We start from the raw sequence: 20,480 nt of genomic DNA on the forward strand, positions 1-20,480 counted from the left end.
ACTTTTTGCATTTTTTTTCTGTTCGTCTTCCATCTTTTCCCCATATCCTGTCTCTTTTGCAGAGTTGAAAAACAGCTGAACAATCTTCACAGCGCCTTTCATGAAAAATAAACTTAGTTTTCTTTACAATATGATAACTCATATTTGTGCACATGGGAAATTACATCAGGGAAATACCTTAGGTTACTATGTATTGTGCTAAGAGTTGGCATTCAGAGATTTTCTTCCCTGTAAGCTAAGAGGGTTTGATAGAACCTGTTTGCACAGTGGGACAGAAAAATCTGTTCTGCTGAGGGAGTTAGAGGTGATGTTCATGTTTATTCTGGAGATCTTGCTGAAGGAATTTAGTTTTTCCCATAGGAATTCAAATATGTAAACTTCTTTCTCAGACTTTATTTGTGTGCGTCTGTGTGTGTGTTTATATATGCCTGCTATATATAGTGGGAAAGCAAAAGGAGGAACAGAAAGAAATAGCACAGAAATAACTGTGGGATTGGTTCAGGATACTCATCAGATGTGGAATGTGTGCTGAGTAGTTGCAGTCTGGAAATGTGGTGGTGTCCCTGCTTCATTTTCTTTAGGCTCAGAAACTAGGAGGAAAAATGATTGTATTTCTAAGGTGCAGATGTTCTGCAAGCTCCAGTTTGGGGGAGCACCTGGTGTGCAGAAAAAAAGCCATTAACATCAGCCCTGCAGGGTGAGTGTCGAGCTGGTGAACAGCAGCAAACCTCCACACAGCTGCTGAGGGGGTCGGTACAGAGGAGAAGGAGGGCCTGGGGAAAGGAAGTGCTGCTCTAAGCAAGGTGAAGGGGAGAGCAATCCAGGTGGAGGGAAGAATCCTTCCTGGTCCTGCAGGTGGCGACCAACACTGTGCAGTGTGCCTTGTGCTGCAGCAGGAGTGATCTGCTGCTTTAAACGTCTGCCAAAGGGCATTTCTGTTTGTAGCTGTAGGTTTTAGCTTTGCCGTGCCTGTGTTCAGATAAAACCCCAACACCTTCCCAAAGCTTGGAAACACTTTCTACATCCATAGTTGGGCCAGTAGGAGGCAGATCTGGGTATGGTAGGTAGATATTGATATCAGGTGCCAATGTGAGAGTACAGAGAGAAGGTTTATGCAGTGATATGAGTAGGGAATATGTTTTCAAGACTGTGATGTTATTTACCTGTTAATAAAGCATTTTATCCTGGATCTTGCTTCAGTTTCTCAAATATAAATAAGACTGATTTTTCAGGTAAGCGTACTGTTTCTGTGCTGCTTACTGTTGTAGTTGGGAGAGATCTAATATCCATCAGGAAGATGGCGTTAGGGACAGAAGGGAGCAGTGTATTTGCTCTCTCAGATTGCCCCATCCGAGTCAAATAGTGAAGAGTTATTTCCAAGACCCTGGTATCAGGCTCTGCCAGTCCCTGCCTTCCATAGCTGGTAAAAGGTAAAGAGTTACCTTGAAATCCAAGCAGGTACAGTTTGCACTGCCTCCAGCTGAGCAGTGTATCATGGTGCTTAGGTAAATTCAAGAAGAGGATGCTTCCTCATTATTTCTGTCTGCTCTTTCTATCGTGACTTATGGAGGCGCTTGACTCGTTTACCTTGAAGTTTAAAACCACTTAGGAAGTCAGAAGGTGGCCTAGTCTTGCTGTGGTTTGCTCTGTTACATCATTGCTCTCAGTGCTTTGGATTCCTTGCAGTCATGCAGTTTTATGTTGGTTTTCTTTGAGACCACTCTGCTTCCCCTCTGTATCTTCCTTTCTAAAATTCAGAGTTCTTTGATGCATTTTTTTTCTCTGTTTCAAATCTGTGTGTTATGCGATTTGAGGTTTTTCTCCTTAACTGAAAATACGTAGCACTTGGTGTTGTAATCAGAGTTTTAGATATTCTGATTTTCTTTTTGGTTTTCTGTTTTCTTCAGTGGAGACTGGTACTTGTGGATTTATAAATAAATAAATAAATTTATAAAAGAATGGTTTCTTTCTGAGAAAACTCAGTCTCTGTCCTGTCTGTGCTGCCTAATGTATAGATTCTGCAGGTCAGGTTGCCTGAATGACTCCCCTAAGTTCCTGACATAAAGACAAGCAACGAAAACATCAGATAAACCACTTGGAGGAACGATGTTTATCCAAAACAAGGAGGTAATAAGGGCTGACCAGTCAGAAGAGCAACTGTTGAAAGTGCATTGGGGGGCATGGGGAGGCAGCCTCATGAGAGGAGAAAACCGGAGCATAAAGCCAGCAAAGGTTGTGCTGCTTGGAGAGAGGAGTAAGGTTAAAAAATAGCTTCCAGTAAACCTTTTACATAGGACATGACTGACAGGCAATTTGTTTGCTCTCAGCAGGAAGGAGAGCAAGAAAAGTGAGTTTCAAGACACAAGCCTCTTCCTTTTGAAAAAAGTGTGTAATAATAAATTCCACTGTGGTTTCTTGGTTGATCTTGCATAGATTTCCTCAATAAGTGTATCCTGTTTGCAATGGGGACAGTTTTCAGGACTGCTACTCAGAGTTAATGGATAGATGACTATAGAATGGGCTGGAAGCACATGATATGGGGCATTTTTGAGCTTACAGTGTTGTACTGCTCCATTCCCTGATGTGTAACGAAAAGCTTTATGTTTAGCTTTGTTCCTTTAGGCCAGGCAGTGTGGCTGCAGTAGTATTTAACAGGAAGCCTCTGGGAATAAATCTTACAGCAGCCCCATGCCAGAGCTCTCTTCTCTCATTAGGCCTCTAGGTGTGGTATTTGCTGGTTCTGTCACATCTCTGCCATCTCTGTCCTTGAGAGTCAGCTGTCTACAAGGTAAATTCTTCTGGGATGTCTGGGCTGTGACAGGTGCTTTCCATGTATGATCCCTTGGTACATGGTGAATAGATCTCTCCCCAGTGCCTTTTTCTAGGGTTGCTGTCTTGCACAGGGTCTTAGAGAAAATCTGCTGTGGCACACATGCAATGATAAGTGTGTTGTCCTGGTAGTTCAGGACCCTTTATTTCAAAGAGAGCAGTCAACTTTTAGCCTGGACTCTTGCCATCAGTGTGTGCTGATTTTGTGCTCCTAACAAAATAGAAATCAGCAGCATTGGATGGGCGAGGTCAGAGCCTGGCCCTGATTTCTGAGCAGGGCTTTCTTAGCCATACCCTCAAAACCTCTTGTGATTTCTAAAAAGCTGATAGATGATTTGGGATCACACTGGGTACATTGGGTCTTCCCAGTGAGACTTTAGTTCTTTCCATGAACAGTTTTTTCTTGGACAGTGCAGTTTTGCCATAACGTGATTTGTTAAGGTGCCCACGTGATAAACTAGCCTGCAGTTCTGTGAGGAGCATTAAAACAAAATCTGCAATGAGGATGAGTTCCATGCTTTAATCTGAAGTAGTGTTTTCTCAAGACGATGCTGGGAAGCCTGGGTTTTACTGATCTCTGTATCAAAATGATCTGCTTTACCTGTGTCACGGACCTGAGCCATCCATCGTGCCTGTTCTCCCCTGCGACTCCTGCAAGGTCTGGGGACACCAAACAGTCTTTTGCCTGTTGCCCAAGTCAACACTTTGCCACCAGAGCTGTCCCCTCAAAAGTCTTTGAAAAGACTTTGTATTGTCCCCTTTGGCCCAGTTTTGTAAATGTTTCTGTGGTGAGCAAATTCTTCCTCCTCAGACTGGTGTGTGGGCTGAAAATCTGCTCTTTTCTAGAAGGTGCCAACTGAGTTAAGTCTGCTGTCTTCAGTGTAGTTGGTACAGTTAAAGAAGTGATTCCTTACCAGTTCATTGACCCTTTCTTGCTTTGTGGAGAATTTGTATAAAGATAAGTTATGCTTTTATACTAGTCAAAAGTGCCTGTCATCATCAAGAGAGGGCCTGCAAAGGACATCATATCTTCCCAGGTACGTATTTTGTGTTCCAATATGATTCTCACATGGTGGTTTGGTAAATGTTTTCCAGTTATTGCTACCAAATGGTGGTGTGGACTTTCACCCTCATTCACATTACATGAATTACAGCATTTACTTCTTATCCCATCTGATTCAGAGCTTTGAAATCCTGTAGTAGAAATATCCTCTGTGTGGAGAGGGAATTTTGTGTAGTTCGGTTTCTTCTTTCTGATGCTTTGGTGAAATGGAAGTTGGTTCAGAGCACGTTTTTGAGTGCAGGAGCCATGCTAGTGACCCCTCCTCCATACTTAATGGCTCTTCACTGGAAGAGGTGGAGCTTGAGCTCCTGAGCTCCTGTAAACCCTTTTTTGTTGGGAAGTACCTCTCAGCTCAGCCGCAGACAGGAAACAGCATATTATTACAGTCAGCGCCTGCCTCTCCACTTCATTGCCGTCAGAAGGAAACTTATCCCAGCTCCTCCTTAAGCAGGCAGCTAATCAGCTTGTGGCAATTGGTACGTAGCTCAGAGAGACTGACCACAGACGAGACTAATCCTTGCATGTCAAGCAATCTGTTTAGGTTTTTTTCAGAGGGAGTAGGCTGCTCTGGACACTAGTGTAGAGGAAGATTGAACGTGAAAGGTAAGAGCAGGATGTGAGTTTTCTGGATTGAGCACTGGGAAACATGACACCTGTGCCAGCATAACAGATATCAGAAGCTCAGATTCTTTGGCATACATTTGCTACACGCTCTTACTGTTTAGGTGTTCTGTCCTGAGTGGATTCGTGTAGATGTATTCTCTAGAAGAGGAGTAAAGGGAAATGTGCCTGTGGTGCTGTTAGAAATGCTGCACCCAGTTAAGAAATACTATTTATTAACTGATGATTCACCCTGACCAATGTCCGAGGAGAGAGGAAGTATTCAGGTTAGAATAATACCTCTCTTACAGAGCCCTTGCATGACTGGAGGCAGCAGTGGTTCTGGTAGGCTGAGGAAAGGGAGTTGCTGGTGCCCCTGAATGACAGAGTGCAGTCATCTCTGAGAAGGAGTATGGATGTCATTCTCCAGCTGTGTGGAAGCCTGAGGTGTGCTACAATTTTTTCATATTATAACCTTGTTACATAGTACTGACTCTATTCAGCAGCAAAGTTGGTGGTTTCTGTCTTATGAAGTTTTACTTTACTGACCTCCTCCAGAGTGTGTATTTTTGCTGTATTGTCCCAGGGCTTACTGATGCTGTGGATAAGTAGCATGAATTTTCAGTTCTGGGTTACTAACCTTTCCTATAAACAGAGGGCAAAGTGCTTGAACTTGGGTAAAAACTCGAAGTGCTGACAGTCCTTCCTGATGGGGGAAGAGTATGTTTTTGATGTTTGCAGTTCATTCACAGTGAAGTGAAAGTGCCTATGCCTGTTCATGATTTTGTGTCAAGTTGAATTATTTGTGTAGGTGCTTTTAAATTGAAATATATTCTTTTCAGTAGAGAAGGCAGTGAAGTCTTCTCTGAAGAGTTTGGTTTTGAAAGAAAATAGAGCTGCTGAAGCTACAGAAAGTTTGCTGCTCTTGCCTAGCACAGGAGCTGTGTGCCTGTAAGGCACTGTTGGAACAAGAGAAGCCCAGATCAGAGATTGGTTGTGCTGGTTTGAAATGGAGAATTCGAGAAAAAGCATGTCACTTATTTTTATGAGGAGAAAGAATATAAGAACTTTTGTTGCAAGCTGTTTGCAGGAAGTCATAGTTGGACTTCAAGCTTCGGCTGATAGAGATCAGGAAAATCTGCGTGGTTTGACACTTGCACAGATTCCCAAAACTGCCCTCTGTGGCTTCAGCCCTCTGAAAAAAATGGAGTTGAACATATGCTTCAGGGAGTCACTGGGCTTCCTAGCAAGGGAGAGGATTTTCCTCCCCTGCTTCCTCAGCTTCGGGGGTAAAGGGACCCAGAGAGAAGGCATCAGCTGGACAAAAAGACTGATTGATCTGGAGGCATGGTGACACAGTCATGGATTGCCCTGTTAGTGTTTGGAATAGGGGAAGATTAGAAAAGAGGGACTTCTGAAAATGATGGTTCTTTTTTCCTTGTTTTTAAACTCTTGTCTCTAAATTGGGCAAAATTGGAGCACATGCTGGAAATTCAGTTTTTCTGGGGAGTTGTTGTTTTTTTCACACCCATGTGTGTACACATTCTGGAACTGTACAGTCTTTGCTAGTGCTTGTACTCTGTTTATATTGGCAGCTGTCAGAATTTCCTTTATAGCAAGTGAAAAGATAAGTAGAGCGGTGTATTGCCGTGTCTAGAATTGCTCTGCTGGTTTTTCACCTTCATTAAGTGCAGTTCAGTCCCCATTTCCTGTCAGAACCACTGCAGTTTCAAAATACTTTGCTATTTTAGTAGTTTGTAATCCAGACTTCAGTTTTTTTCTCTTTGAGAAAAGGCCCTTTGGTAAACAGACCATTCTGAGTCACTGTTAGTCAGTGAAAACAGTCGTTTAAAATCTTTTCATGTCAAGGATTTTTGGGACTCTTAATCCAGTCTCCTGTGCGACCTGGTTATTAGTCTGCTGTCACAAAAGAAGGAAAAATCTGGAGAAAAACTATCAAAAATAAGATAAACATGGAAGAAGAGTTAGAGAGTCTGGAAGAAGTTGCTGTGGGTGGAGAGATCTGGCGATTGCTACTGTACGTTACAGAGTGACTCAAAAATATGCGGGAGGTTTTGAGATGAAACTAATGTAAGAAGTCGTCACCCTGAGCTTAAACAGTTTTACTGTGGGACAGGATAGACAGGGAGCTGAAAAGTGAAGGAGACTGAAGAGCTTTTGCTTTCGTAGAGGGAAGTTTACAGTTTTGAAATAATGTCTGCCCTTGTGCCTGAACACTGGAAGCTTTTGTTTGATAATCTCTTTGCTCTTTGTAACTGTCATGCTGAATTGCGGTTTCACCTGCCTTCCTGAGCCAGACTGCAGATTTCAGCTGCTTCTCCCCTTCCAGGTGAGGCCACAAAGGCAGAACAATGTGTGGTCATTTGAGAACATGTTCAGCTTTATGTAGGAGCTGCTCTAGAAGGAAAAGGCTCCTTTTTATGCAGGGAGAGGCTTGCTAGCATTACTTGCAGAAATGCTGCCTCCCTATTTCTGGTGCTTGTGATGGTGTGTGAACAGGACTTGTCTTAGCCTGGTGGCCCAGTGTGGAAAGCTCCTGGGTTCATCAAACTGTTGAAAGCTGTTAATTTCCTTTTGTGCTAGCTACCAGCCTCCATTCAACACTGCTGAAGTTGTGGGGCTGTGAGGAGCTGCTACTAACAATAAACTCTCAGTAATTGGTCATTTTCCTACAGCTGGTAGGATCTTTTATTGCCCCGTGCTGTAATTTGCTGGATGCCAGCCTTGCCATGTGTGAGCCCATTGAGACAGCAGCTCTGCCACTGGGGAACAGTCCTGCCCCTCTGTTCTTCATGGCTTTACTTCAATTTGAGTGAGTAGGAAGCTTTCTCTGAAATATCCTTTACCTTCCTAAAGGGGCTGCCCTTTCTGAACAGAGTGGTTCTGTTTAGGAACTCTTCCTGGCAGGACTGTGTCCTTTGGCAAACAGGTAAAGGGATGCATGTGCATCTGTGTGGGTAATGGAACTGTGCTAGGATTCCTTGGCACTTAGCACTCTATCCACTCCCATTGGGTACTGCTCCATCCTTGGAGATCTCTAGGAATTAACAGGCCTGAACTACCAGGATAGTTGATTTTCTCACCTGCTAACAGTGGCATGCTCTAGCTTTTGACATCTGTTAAGTTGTTGTTAAAACCTTAAAATCCTCTTCTTGTCTGTGCTCGTCTTACTGATTGCCAAGAACAGGAATGTGCCTTGTTTAGGAACAGTTTCCAGAAGCCTGTAGGAATGTGACCCTGGTATGAGAGATGATAATTTTCCCAGGGATAATGCTGTGACTGGTCTAGTTTTGCGCTGCAGCATGGGGGAGGATAGGGACTGGGAGAAGTCCCAGATGGAGGGTCAGCACGAGTTGAACTTGACCTGTGGCACAGCACAGCGCAATAAGTGCCAGTGCTAATGCTCACAGAAGATGCACTGCTGCCCTGGCTCAGGAGGGACAGATTGCAAGGTACGTGAACCTAATAATGTAAAAATGGTCCTAAAGAGAACCACAACACACACTGGACCTGCTTTCCTATAGAAATGAGCTGTCCTGGGCTTTATTTGGAAATGAAGGTAAAACGGTCACGTGGAGGGATAAAATGGCCGGTGTACTGTGAACAGAGATTTGGGCACTTAGGGCTTTGAGGAAAATCTTGCTACTGCTGTTTAAAAAAAAAGGGAAAGGAATTTGGCACATCTATAAGACCAGTAATGACTTGGTTTTTTTGGTGGAAATGAGAGTTTCCATAGGTGGAAAATGGTCATTTTAGCAGGAAATTAACATCTTGCATTATAAAACCATTAAACTGGTGCATTTCTCAAGTGTTACGTAAAAAGCTACTTTTTCTTTCCCATATCATCCAGGTTTTGGGGGAAGAGAATTGGTGCAGTTTTAGAGAACTCTAACTGACCTCTACAGTGAGTTAATGGACTGGATTTGTTGGCAAAACAGGGTGAAAGCTGAATTGCAAAATAGAATAGGGCTGTAGTCTGTGGAAGAAGGCAAGGCTTGGACCCTCATGAGTCTTTGATACTCATATTATTGCTCTCTTCTAAACTGTAGAGACCTACTAGAGTCATACTGACTCACTGCCTAAGGCTTTGCTGGCCTGATGCTGAGCTCAGATTGTTTCAGAAATAGACGTAATTGAGACAGGCTGATTTGAATGTCAAATTTGTGTTTTCTTCTTCCTTTTTCACAGTCTTCTTTTTTGTGTATTTGCTGAGGGAGTAGCACTTGCTAATCCACACTTAATCCATTTTGCCTGTGTGGGTTCAGTAATTGTGTTTGAAACACAGTGGATTTGCTGGTTTGTGACCCTTGCTGATGAATACAGCTGAGGTGTTTTACTGTATTCCAGTGTCCATTTCACTACTGCTATCGCTGAAACAGGAGCTGAAGTGGAAAAATGGCTGCATCCTTATTACAGTCTCACCCCGTTTTCCTTCCTGAATCTTGGGCTCTCAGGATGCCAAGATCATTCTCCACCATACAGAGCAGACATAGCAGTTAGCTACAGGTGGGGGATGGTTTCCTTACCTTTGCCATATGTAATCAAACTGAAGGTTTTGCAGCTTTTTTTATTTTTTCTAGTTTCTAGGTCTCTAGAGCTCCAGAAATTCCTGTTGTGTCTGTACTCAAGTCATCAACTGTTTGGAATAATGCAGGATCTCTTGGGGGGATTTATGGCTAGCACCTTTGAATGTAAGTCTGTATTGGAGCAGGATATGAGTAAAAGGAAGCAGTCTGACTGAAGCAGGTGTTCTCATACCCCCACATTCGGCCATTCTGAGAAATGTACACATCAGGAAAATTATATTTAGCAAACTTCAATGTCCCCCCACCCCATCTCGCCCCGCAGCATTTCTTCTGTCAGCTCTGTGATTGGGCCAGTATGGTCTTAACTTGCTTTGCCATCTTTTGTGGTCACTGAGCTCACCAGATGTACTCTGATAACAAACAGTCCCAGGACATGCTTGGCTACACTGTCAGTTTATTGCTCAGAAGTTTCTGGGCAGCCAGAAAATGCCCCAGGTGAGCAGAGATGATAAAGTTGTCTTGGGTGGCAGCAAGACAAGAGGATGAAGTTTATGCTCCAGCTGTTGGGGAAGGGAGGGTTGCTCAGTACAACAAAGGGTGAAGTAGATCAGATTTCTGTTTAAAATTTGGTCTAATATAGGAATCTTTTTTGGACTGCCTTTCAAATCTGATTATTCACAGCTGTTCATCAGGAAAGGACATCCAGGGACATTAGTCCATTTTTAGAACATGAAATGAGGAGTTTTCTTTGGTTGGCTCTGTTTGTTAGCTGGCTGGATTTGAAATGTCAGTAAACTGGTGTTAGTTTTGGACAGAGGAGTGTGGGTCAACATGAGAGGTGGGGGTTAACAGCTGGTACGAGGGAATGGGCCATGTGTGAGAGAGAGAGGAGATAAAGCTGAATTTTCAGTGTTAAAAGTGTCTGTGTTTGCACAAGACAGCCAATGAAGCCATGGTTATTTTCAGATTTAGGTTTTTTTTAGATTTAGAGTGGGCATGCTTGAAAATTGGGAATTTCTCTAATAGACTTGAGATGACTCATGGAGGGCACATAACTACTTGCTGGGGACCTGACCATCACCCCATCACCCCTATTTCTGCAAAATGTATTTCAGGGATTTCACATGCAGTGAGTTCATACTTAACCTTTATCCTTATTTGAAAAGTTTTTAACCCTTCCTGCCATTCCCATGTGTTTTTGTGGCTCTCCAGGAGTGATTAGAGGGACTGGCAGCCTTTTCTCCTCCCATGACTGTGGAGCTCTTTTTTTCTGGTCAAGATTAGATGTCAGTCATATCACCATGTAGTGAGCACTGGGCACCCAGTTTCTACTAATGAGTGATTCTAAAGAATCATGCCCAGAAGTTCAGTAGCATTTAGGACCAAGAAAGTTTTTAATATTTACTTTTTAGACAGAACAAGCACTTTTAATTTACATAATTGCTCATATCTAGATACAGTTCTGAGCTGTTTTGGGGCAGGAATGCTCAGAGTTCTGCCAGTCCCGAAACAGGCCAAAAATCTATGAGATTAAAAATAAATCTGAAAACTTTTTGTTGTTTTTTTTTTTTTCTTAACTCTTAGTAAGGCAGTTCTCATCCTAACTCAGAAGCAATCAGATTGTTGTTTTTGTGCTCTCAGTTTATGAGAACAAGAGGTCACTGGATGACATTACTGCTTTGTAAATTTAGAACAAATAAAAGGAAATGGTGCTTCACCTAGTGCGTCGTCATCCTGTGGAATATGCTGTTCCAGGATGTTAGTCAAAAGCTGTAGCCGGAACATAAAAAAATAGCTGGACCATGCTCGTTTGTAGCCATGTTCACCAACAGGGATAACCAAGCCTTGTGTTCCAGAGTGGTGGCTCATTACAGCTGTAGCTGAGAGTGAGCTCCCTGGACTCCTGGCTGGGAAAGGACAGCTTTCCAGGGCGAAGATTGGCGTGGCTTCTTTTGAGATCAGAGGAATGATTTTGTTTTTGTGCGAGATGTTAAATTGATCGTCGCTCTTGCCTGAACAGCGCAGTGTATGTAACAGCCTTGCCCCTGTGTCAGTATCCTTTAGCAGGGGGATGTCTGGAGCGGAAATAGCTGGTTCAAGGAGAGGGAGGGAACAGTGGCAGCAGGAGTGTGAGTGAGAGCTTCTGTTTCTCAGCCCAGTGCAGTCGCACACGTGCTGCCCAGCAGCCGGCAGCTGCTGCGCTCCAGGGCAGGCACGAGGGGCTGGTGCTCGCCAGGTACCCGGGCTGGGCTGGGGGTGGGTGTGGGGTGTGTGAACTGCTCTGCAAAGGAACGGGGCTGTTAACACGTTTCTGGATTCCTGATTCCTCGTTAAGATGTTTAACTCTAATACCACTGCATATTGATCAGGAAAACAAATTTGGATGGTTTCTTTATTGACTAGTTACATTAAAATCTTGTCTGTCCTTCATAGTGAAGTCTGAGTTGTCCCAGTTTGTTCTCCTTAGGAGCCAGCTTTTTTAAAGGGTTGCTTTAAATAAAAGAGGTTTATTCTTTTATTTCCCATCTCTGGTGATACCAATAAATCCCAGTGCAAATGTTGCTTCTGAACTGACTAATGGGGAATGCTCTTCATATGTTTATCCTGCACAGTTACATTTTTATTTGCAGTTTGTAGATACACAATAGACTCTTTATTTTAATTCTGTGACTCTTTATCTGGATGATTCATGTATGCAAATCTTTGATCTCTTTATTTATCCTCTTATCTTATAAACTTCGACTTTGTTCTTTGAACAGACGGTTGTCTAACACTGAATGTGGGTATTTTTAAGATGATGCAGTAGGTGACTTAAGAAGGAATTAGTTGCTTTCTATATTGGATGTTCTATCCAATTATCCAAGAAGTCAGTAGCCTCAGAAATTAATTCTTTTCAAAGGAATGTCTGTATTTCTGTATTTTATGTCAGTGTTTTAAATTTCTAGTCTTCCAGGGTGATTAAAAACTATGCTATAGTTTGCATTTTCCTTCTGTCCCCACAAAAAGGCAGAAAAATAGGAAAAGGGACAGCGCTGAGGAGGAGTGTTCTGAAGCTGTTCTTCCCCAGTGCTCCAGAACATGCCCGTGACTCAAATGAACTGGTGGTTCCTTAGAGAATTTGGCTGGTTTTACAGGCATGAAAGATCCTTGGCTGCTTCATCCTAGGATGTTTGGACTTTATAGGTGCTACTGTTGTACGTAGGCAATTATAGATGTTCTTGGCCTTATTACCAGGAAGAAGGTGAAGCCCAGTGCTGTCTGAACAAATTAGTTAACCTTGGTTTTGCTTCCAGGGAAAAAAACCGCTTCCTCTTAGCAGGACTCAGACATGCCCCTTGTTCTTCTCTAACTTCACACTGATTTATGCATCAGTGTTTCATGCTCTGGAAAAAGTTTCTCTAGGGCAGCCATTCTTACATAGCAGAGTTTTTTATGGAAATACATTTAACTAAAGACTTTCCTGCTTTCCCAAGGAAGAAGAAACATTCTTGTGATTACCTTCTTTGGAAATATGTTTTTCAAAGCTGGAAATGTTTGAAGGAAAGTGAGGGAAGAAAGAAGGAGTTCTTCAAAGTTTTAGTTTTAAAATAGTGTAAATATTTACTTCTGTGTGCTTACAGTTGATACAGATCTGGTCATTTCGTTCAAGATAGAGTGCTTCAAATGCTAAAACTGTGTTTCTAATATGAATGGCCAGTCCTTTCTTTACAAAGGAATTTAGTTTCTTTTAATTGTCTACTTAATGTGTCTCTAGCACTGGTTTCTAGGTATTGGTCATGCCTCTGGGTAAGGTGGTGTTATTGCAGGGGAATGTGCAGTCTGTGAATGAAAAGAAATTCAGTTTGAAAATTGAAGACCTTAAAATAAAGCAGAACTTTCCAGGTGTATCTTTATTGTTGGCATTACATTCTCATTTCTTGGCGGATACTCTGAGGCAGTTCAACATCAACTAAAAGTTTGGTGTTCAATTTCAGAGGCTTTTATTTTTAATCTGTTTTATGAATGATGATGAGAGAAGTAAGAAACAGACTGGAAAACTGGGATATCAGGCATTGGGGTGATGTGTGTGGGTGTTTTAGTGTTCATTAACAAAACTTTGGCTGAATGGTTGGGCCTCAGGAGATTGACACAATCCTAGTTTATTTTAATCCATTCTTTCAGATGTTAGGTACAATTTGTTTGAAAAGCAGATGATGTAGACAAATTTTTTCATGTACCATATGTAGAGGGGTGCAGGAGAGTGTGGGCTTCTGGAAATTTTTGTAGTTGATGTAAAAGGGAGCCCTTTGATTTTTGTTAACAGTGCTCAACCTTAATGCAGCTTTTCTTAAATCCAGGTCTTGCAAACACTTCAGTATTGTTTTAATTTAAGTCAGCTTGATGGAAATCAATACAGAGGTGTGCAAAAAGAGACAGTGAGATAACTGCAATGTGGGGAAGAAAGACTTTAGCCTTAGGAAGAATGAGGGTTGGTATATATTTAAGTCTGGACTCCAGCTGAATGGGCAGCCCTGAGAACAGCAGACATGGTCCTCTGAAAAGCAGAGCTTCTATTTCTCTCTGCTGCCACCAGCTGACTGAAGGAGAGGGATTTGGTGGTAGAGGACACAAAGGCCTAGTGCCTTCCTGGGCAAAGGGGAACTTTGGCCACCCTGCGTGTCTTCTGCTGGCTTGTTAAAATACTGTTTATTTAACACAGGGCAACTAATGCATGGGAATTAGCCCAGGGTACAAACACACTGAGGACAGGATTGTTGGAGGGAGGTAAACTCACCACAGCTTCAGCCTGATAAAGGAACATTTGTTAGAATATCTTTTAGGTATGTAGAACAAGCCCTCAGGAAACATATGAGGGTTCAAATTGCTTATTTTGTTTTATTTCTCCCCTCCCCATGAGAGAGACTAAACAAATTGTCACGACGAAACGAATTTTTAGAATGATATTGTAGAGTATGTTATCTGATTCATTAATTGCTAGAAACTGGTATACTATGCTATTAGCAAAATGTCTTAAATGTTCTTACCAATTTTGAAAGTACAGTAAGTCCTTTAAAAAGACCTGTGCAAGGTCTGCACATAATTACTCCTGCTGCTCCGTGCTTGATTTGTATTGTGATGTTATTTAGGTATGAGAGATTTCTTTACTCAGTTCAGTATTGGGAATGACAGCTAAAATCTTGGTGGTTCTGTACATTTAGGAAGAAATTAAGGTGTGCTGTGGTGAAACACAGTTCAGAGGTGCAAATAACTCTCAGTGTGCAACTCTGACAATAGCTTCAACAGACTGCACTAGTGGTAAGGTATTCTCTTGCTGTCTCTCACTGACATGTCCACTCCTCATTTTCTCTCTCTTCAGATTATCACTCCATGTCGGAAGCTCATCCTTTGTGCTGATAACAGAAAAGAGATGGAAGATTGGATTGCAGCACTGAAGACTGTCCAAAACCGTGAACATTTTGAGGTAATAGGGAAATGTGTTCCTTTGTGTTCTGCGCTTCCTCTGCTAGATCACAGCTTGTTTTGAGAGTCAGCTTCTTGTGAACTTAATATAAGTCATTTTATTCACTATCATAGGTAGTAATGTTAGGACTTTCTGTAAAATTTATCCCAGATACATTGAAGTGGTTCTCCAAAGAATGTTTGGCTCCCTTGGGAATTCGGAGAGAATTTTCAGAGCATAGATAGGTTGTGAAGCCAAGTTCTCCTTCCACTGTCTTTTCTTTTTTCAATTATCCTCCCTGTCCCAATTCACATCTTGCCTGCTTGATATTCTGCCAGCTTCAATGCATCTACCTGCTTCCTGGGACTGCACGAGACCAGCAGTGCCACCACAAAAAGCTGTCTTGTGTTTTCCCCACTCTGATGCTTGCCTCCCTTATGCTGGCACAAGCATTTCTCTGCTACGCAATGAGCCAGGCTAGGGAATTGATCATTCTGAAAATTGAATCTGACAAAAAAATAGGGATGAATTCTCCAGCAGATAAATTCTCCAGTTCATTTCCCTAGACACACTTGCAGCAAGGCAAGGATGAGAGGTGGTACAGGAGCTGTAATGAGAGTGTGGTTTCTTCATGTAGTCTCTTTTGCCTTAGAGACCTTCTGGAGTTTCAGTTAATGCATATAAACTGCATGTAGCCCACTCTTTCCTAGTGAAAAAGTGCTCTGTTTCTGCTTTTTCTGACTGCTTCATGCAAGTCTTTTGAGAAAAAAAAGTATTGTTGCTCTGCTTTAGACTTTGCTGTAATACATTTCTGTGGTCAGTCTACCCAGTACAGCATGGACCATTTCTCAGGGATGCATAACTGGTACGCCTGCTCCCATGCCCGGCCAACGTACTGCAACGTGTGTCGGGAGGCCTTGTCTGGGGTCACGTCACATGGGCTGTCCTGTGAAGGTAAGTGTGCCCTCGTCCTCTGCCTGGGGAGGAACAGCCTCATTTTATTTTTGGTTTTGCCCATATACCCAAATACTGCCATCCCTTATTAAAGTCATGTGTCTGTAATGAGCAGATACCTCAGAAGTGTGTATCTGGCAGAATATTCATAGGAAGACTCCAGTTCATGGGAATAATTGTGTTTGTAAGAACATCCTTGTTTGATGTTTGAGTGCCAGGAGGTTACTTTTTCCCAGCTTTGGCTTAGCAGAAATGCCTGGCACAGCTCATGTTTCTAACATGAATGCGGTGACACACTGTGTAAAACAACGGAGGAGTGTGCGGATATGTAAATCATGTTAAGTTTAACAAGGTGGTCACTAAGCTTTGTACAAGCAACTGGCAAAAATGACAAGGCAAGAATTAATAGCTAGATCAGAACACTTACAGCTGATCATTTTGGTAGTGCTAAAAAGGATAGAGCGTGCCCGTGCTTTCTTCTGGAGCCAAATACACACTGCCACATTAGACTTCCTGAGGCAGGATTGATTACATTCATCTCTTCCTCCCTAGTGTGCAAGTTTAAAGCCCACAAGCGCTGTGCTGTGCGAGCAACCAACAATTGCAAGTGGACAACTCTGGCCTCTATTGGGAAGGATATCATTGAGGATGAAGATGGGGTAGGTGTTAGTCTGAACTTTTCCAGCCTTACCTTGATATGGAAGCACTGCCTTGTAGCTGTAGCTTGTAGCTGTTCTGTAGCTTTTTTTTCACTTCATAAATAGCAGATTCTGCTTTTACATGGAAAAGATTTCTACTGTCAGAGCCTGAGATTTTGTGTGAAAAGTCCAACCAGGATAGCAAGGGAATCCTTAGTAGGAAAAAACTGCTATGGACTGGGGGAGTTGAGATTAAATAATTGGAGGCATAGGGAACTTGATCTAAGTTTTGGCAAAAGAAAAGTAAACGAGTGTTTGGAACAGTACCTCTAGCGTATTGGGATGTCTTATGCAAGTCAGTGTTTCCTGGGTAGCCTGGGGTGAGTCACCTGGACTCTTTGTGCTTGAGCATGATGTAAAATGCCAGAATTGGTTCTCAGGTGTTTTCTAGGAATTGCTTTTGCTGTCATTCAGCAGTGCGTATAAAGACTTGCTTCTCTGTGTATCTCAGATCATGATGCCTCCTGTACCTTTAAGCTGCTGTCCCTCTGTACCTTTTGCAGATCTCAATGCCACATCAGTGGCTGGAAGGAAACCTGCCTGTGAGTGCCAAATGCACTGTGTGTGATAAAACCTGTGGCAGTGTCCTGCGTTTGCAAGACTGGCGCTGCCTGTGGTGCAAAGCCATGGTGAGTTGAAAAAGTGTGATTATTTCAGTAAAAGGACAGCTTTTGGTCAGCTCTATGGTATTTTCTTTTAATGACACTTGCTTAGAATAAAATCTCTAACCACACTGTCAGTGTTTGCCTTGAAGGACTTTATTGTTCTGCAGGAAATAGGAATTTAATTTGTGCTCAGAAGTGTTGCTGTGATACATAAAAGCAAGACCTGAAAAAAGTATCCTGCTTCTAGCCAAGCTCATTTTATTTTGAGAGTGAGCTTTCATAGAAGAATCTAAGTACAGTAGACATGAATCAAAACTTCTGTCATGGACTACATTGGATTTTAAGGAGCCATTATTTGTTATTTCTACAGGTTGAAAAGGTGCAACAAACTATAAAGAATACTCAGCTATTTTAATAACAGCAATTTCCCTTCCATTGCAATAGATTGCTCTTGCCTAACCACTGAAGTGATGCAGATCTTGCTGTGTTTTCAGTTGTCTATAATACTAGTGGTGGAAGTATTACGAAATGTTTTTAGGATGGGGGGCTCAAATGCCAAGCAAACCCTCTATCTTGCAGTCTTTGTGTACTAGGAAAGCCCTGCTCTACTTTGTATTTCCTTTTTTTGACTGGCTTCGTTAATCTCTTCCTCTTTTACCTCTTATATCCCTCATGTCTTCCTGGTTTGTTTTTTGCTTTCTTATTCTCTTGAGTTCCCCTTTTTTCTTTTGTTGCTACTTCAGATCTCTCTCCCAGCTGAGGCTGGGATTTTGAAAGCAGAATGCCTGAAGGCTCCCAAAGCCACAGAATCTGGTATCTGGTTCTCTCAGCACTCAAAGTGCTGGTCTCATGAATGCAAATGGCAGGGAAGTGCATACTAATGGAAAGAAGAGAATTCATAGAAGGCTCTGATTAGATCATTCTTAAAATAATTTTTCCATAAATTTATCAATTGGCATTTTTTTGTGATTTCACCCTCTCCGCATTCTTCCTCCTAAAACTTCTTTTGGGTGGCTTTAGGAATTATACCACAATGTCCAAAGAGTCTGATTTATTCTTTTTTGGTGGTTTTTCCAGGTACACACAGCATGTAAAGAGCTGTTGCCAAACAAGTGCCCTCTTGGGCTCTGCAAAGTGTCTGTCATTCCTCCCACTGCTCTTAACAGCATTGATTCAGATGGTAAGTATTCCTAGTAAGTAGCACTTCTTTCTCTGTCTCTCAGTCACAGTCACTTCAGCTGGCACTATTAATGCCAGATTCTGTCAGCTGAAAATTCTGCTTTTGCTGTTGCTGAAACTCACCACTGGAAGCCATTGCTGAGTATGGCAGTGAACTGTTTGCTTTGCTTTTGCATTCAGTTTATCTCCCTCTAGTATCAGTGTTTTCTGAGCAGCAACTGATTAAATTTATTGACAGTAACTATATTGCAGAAGCAGTTTGGGAAGGTTGGGGAAGCTGAAAATTTTGGCATACTGCTAGGAGATAAGTGTGACATGACATTTGGCAGCATGAGGTGTGGTTCATGCTGGATTCAGAGCTGTGCACATTCATCCAGTGAGTGCCATAAGCACAAGGAAAATATTAGCTGCTTCATAGCTGGGCTGGGGTGTGGGCTGTTGGTTTTTCTCTCCATCCATCCCCTGGGCAGCTTCACATCTCCTGGCTTTTTCTCCCTCTCTCTTCCCTTTGCCCCAACAGGTTTCTGGAAAGCCACTTGTCCCCCTTCCTGCACAAGCCCTTTGTTGGTCTTTGTCAACTCAAAAAGTGGAGACAACCAAGGTGTAAAATTTCTACGAAGATTCAAACAACTGCTGAATCCAGCCCAGGTCTTTGACCTCATGAATGGAGGACCTCACCTTGGGTAGGCAGATATTTTTTGGAAACAAAAATTCCTTGTAAATACCCAGAAAGAGCTAGGAATTTACTTGGTTAAGCTCATCCTCAAATATAGGAGGAAACCTATTCTTCAGAGAAAACTAACCATGTGAGATTTGGAGGGGTTTTCCCCTCTCTGTGTTAAGTGTTACTGATTAGCTAAAATCAAAAATGTTGTCAAAAAGGTTATTATATCCATTCATCAGTAATAGCAGGACAGCTTGAAGCATTTTGGGGGAATTCCAGAAACACTCCCCTGAAAGAAGAAGACCAAGCATGGAAAGCTTGAATCCATAAGAAAACTTGTCAACAAACAGTCTTTTAACAGGCATCCTGATATACTGCTAAGAAGAGTTAATTTCAGTTAACTCAAGTGAACAGACAGATGTCATAGATAGCAAATTAATATTGTCAAGATGAGATTTATTGAGAAATAACTTACATGAGTAGTCTGTGAAACTTCCATCCCTCAAAGACTTCGTGGTGATATTGTGGAAAGACTCTTACGAGTGTGTATGGTTAAGTTGGTTCTGCCCTAGGATGTAAGTTATGTTTCAGACTTTTTGCCAAATTATTCTAGAATATCTGTGGATATAAAAAAAAAGTGAGTGCCATGAAATAAACTTGTTTTGTGTATTTCTGCAACTCTCACTTAAAAGAAAAGTTTGGTCTTAAATTTGCCCACTTCCAAATGTTTTTCTGTTGCATCAGATTTAAGTAACTTTTGTCATTAATTGGTGCTCCTTAATATAAGAGCCAACAAGGTGAATTTCCATCACCTTTTCCTCACAGTGACTCCAAGTCTTTCACTAGATCTGTTGGTGCAGGGGGCTGAATCTGGGAGTATCTGTTCCTGGATTAGTGGTCATTGAGTTCTGCTCTCCTGAGAGCTGTTGTGGTTTTTTGCCACAGCCTATTGCAAAACACTGGCATTTAAAACTGCAGTGTTCTGTCGAGGGGATGTGTTTGGCCGAAAAATAATTTAGAAAATACTTGTTAAATTGAGTACTTTTCTTTTTCCCCTCCCCAGCCAGACTGACTGTAACGATGAATTTTGGTTTTAAGCAGGAATGGAAAGGGGGGAATCAGTTACCTTCTCGAGCTGTGGTGCACACTTCTAAAACTGCTGCTCTTATATATTTGCTTAAAAAGGAAGTGATGGTACAGAGTAGAGCCTGCTTCTTGATAATTTGAATATTTTCAGCTGATGCTAGTCAGACTTGTAGCATAAGATATGGTCGTTTCTGGTAGTCATCTTTTGTGTGTCAGGAACGCTTGATAAAATAAGGATTTTTGTGTACTACAACAAATCCTGTTTAGATAATAATGGTAATACAAAGTCAAAATAAAAGCAGGAGCAGATCTCAAAAATGTTCAGTAGGAAGCACAGTTTCAAACAGAAGAGGTTGTTTTTATTATTCTGGAAAGGGTGAATGGAGAAGTTCACACTGGTGAGCTGTTTGCCTGCCTGTGGGACAGACACGGCACCAGAGCAGTGATTTATGTTGCTTTCCTAGAAGGACTAAAGGTTGTGATGTTTTACATCCTCTTGCAGTTGTCTCATGGCTGATTGACTGCATGAAGATCCCCCTCTTGAAGCTTTACTTTAATTGGTGTGGCTGTGAGTGTGAAGGCAGTGACATCAGAGCACTTAGAACTGTGACAAGTAACTAGCATTAGGCTGTATGCAGCAAGGCTTCAAAGAGGGAGTTAATTCAATGGATAATCAGCTATCACATGCTTGTCTCCTCATCTGTAGAGACAAAAGTGCCCTGCTTTAGTAGATAAGTATGTCGTGGGAGATATTTCTGTAGTGAATGGCTATGGTAAGTTGCTTAGCTGTATTTATAATCCCTTAATTATAACTG

General features: G+C 42.0%; 1 protein-coding gene across 13 annotated transcripts in view; it reads left to right on the forward strand.

Annotated features, from left to right (window-relative positions):
* DGKD (diacylglycerol kinase delta) overlaps nt 1-20,480 on the forward strand; it is a 62,184-nt gene that overhangs the window by 16,253 nt on the left and 25,451 nt on the right. For 5 of the 13 annotated variants that reach the window (XM_038145226.1, XM_038145230.1, XM_038145228.1 and 2 more), the window contains 6 exons: nt 14,396-14,500; nt 15,301-15,433; nt 15,986-16,092; nt 16,635-16,760; nt 17,814-17,916; nt 18,436-18,598. In XM_038145226.1, coding sequence (XP_038001154.1) covers nt 14,396-14,500; nt 15,301-15,433; nt 15,986-16,092; nt 16,635-16,760; nt 17,814-17,916; nt 18,436-18,598 — 737 coding nt within the window. The other 8 variants (XM_038145235.1, XM_038145227.1, XM_038145232.1 and 5 more) reach the window with 8 other exon arrangements.

This window comes from Motacilla alba, chromosome 9, assembly GCF_015832195.1.
Source record: "Motacilla alba alba isolate MOTALB_02 chromosome 9, Motacilla_alba_V1.0_pri, whole genome shotgun sequence".
Taxonomy (NCBI): domain Eukaryota; kingdom Metazoa; phylum Chordata; class Aves; order Passeriformes; family Motacillidae; genus Motacilla; species Motacilla alba.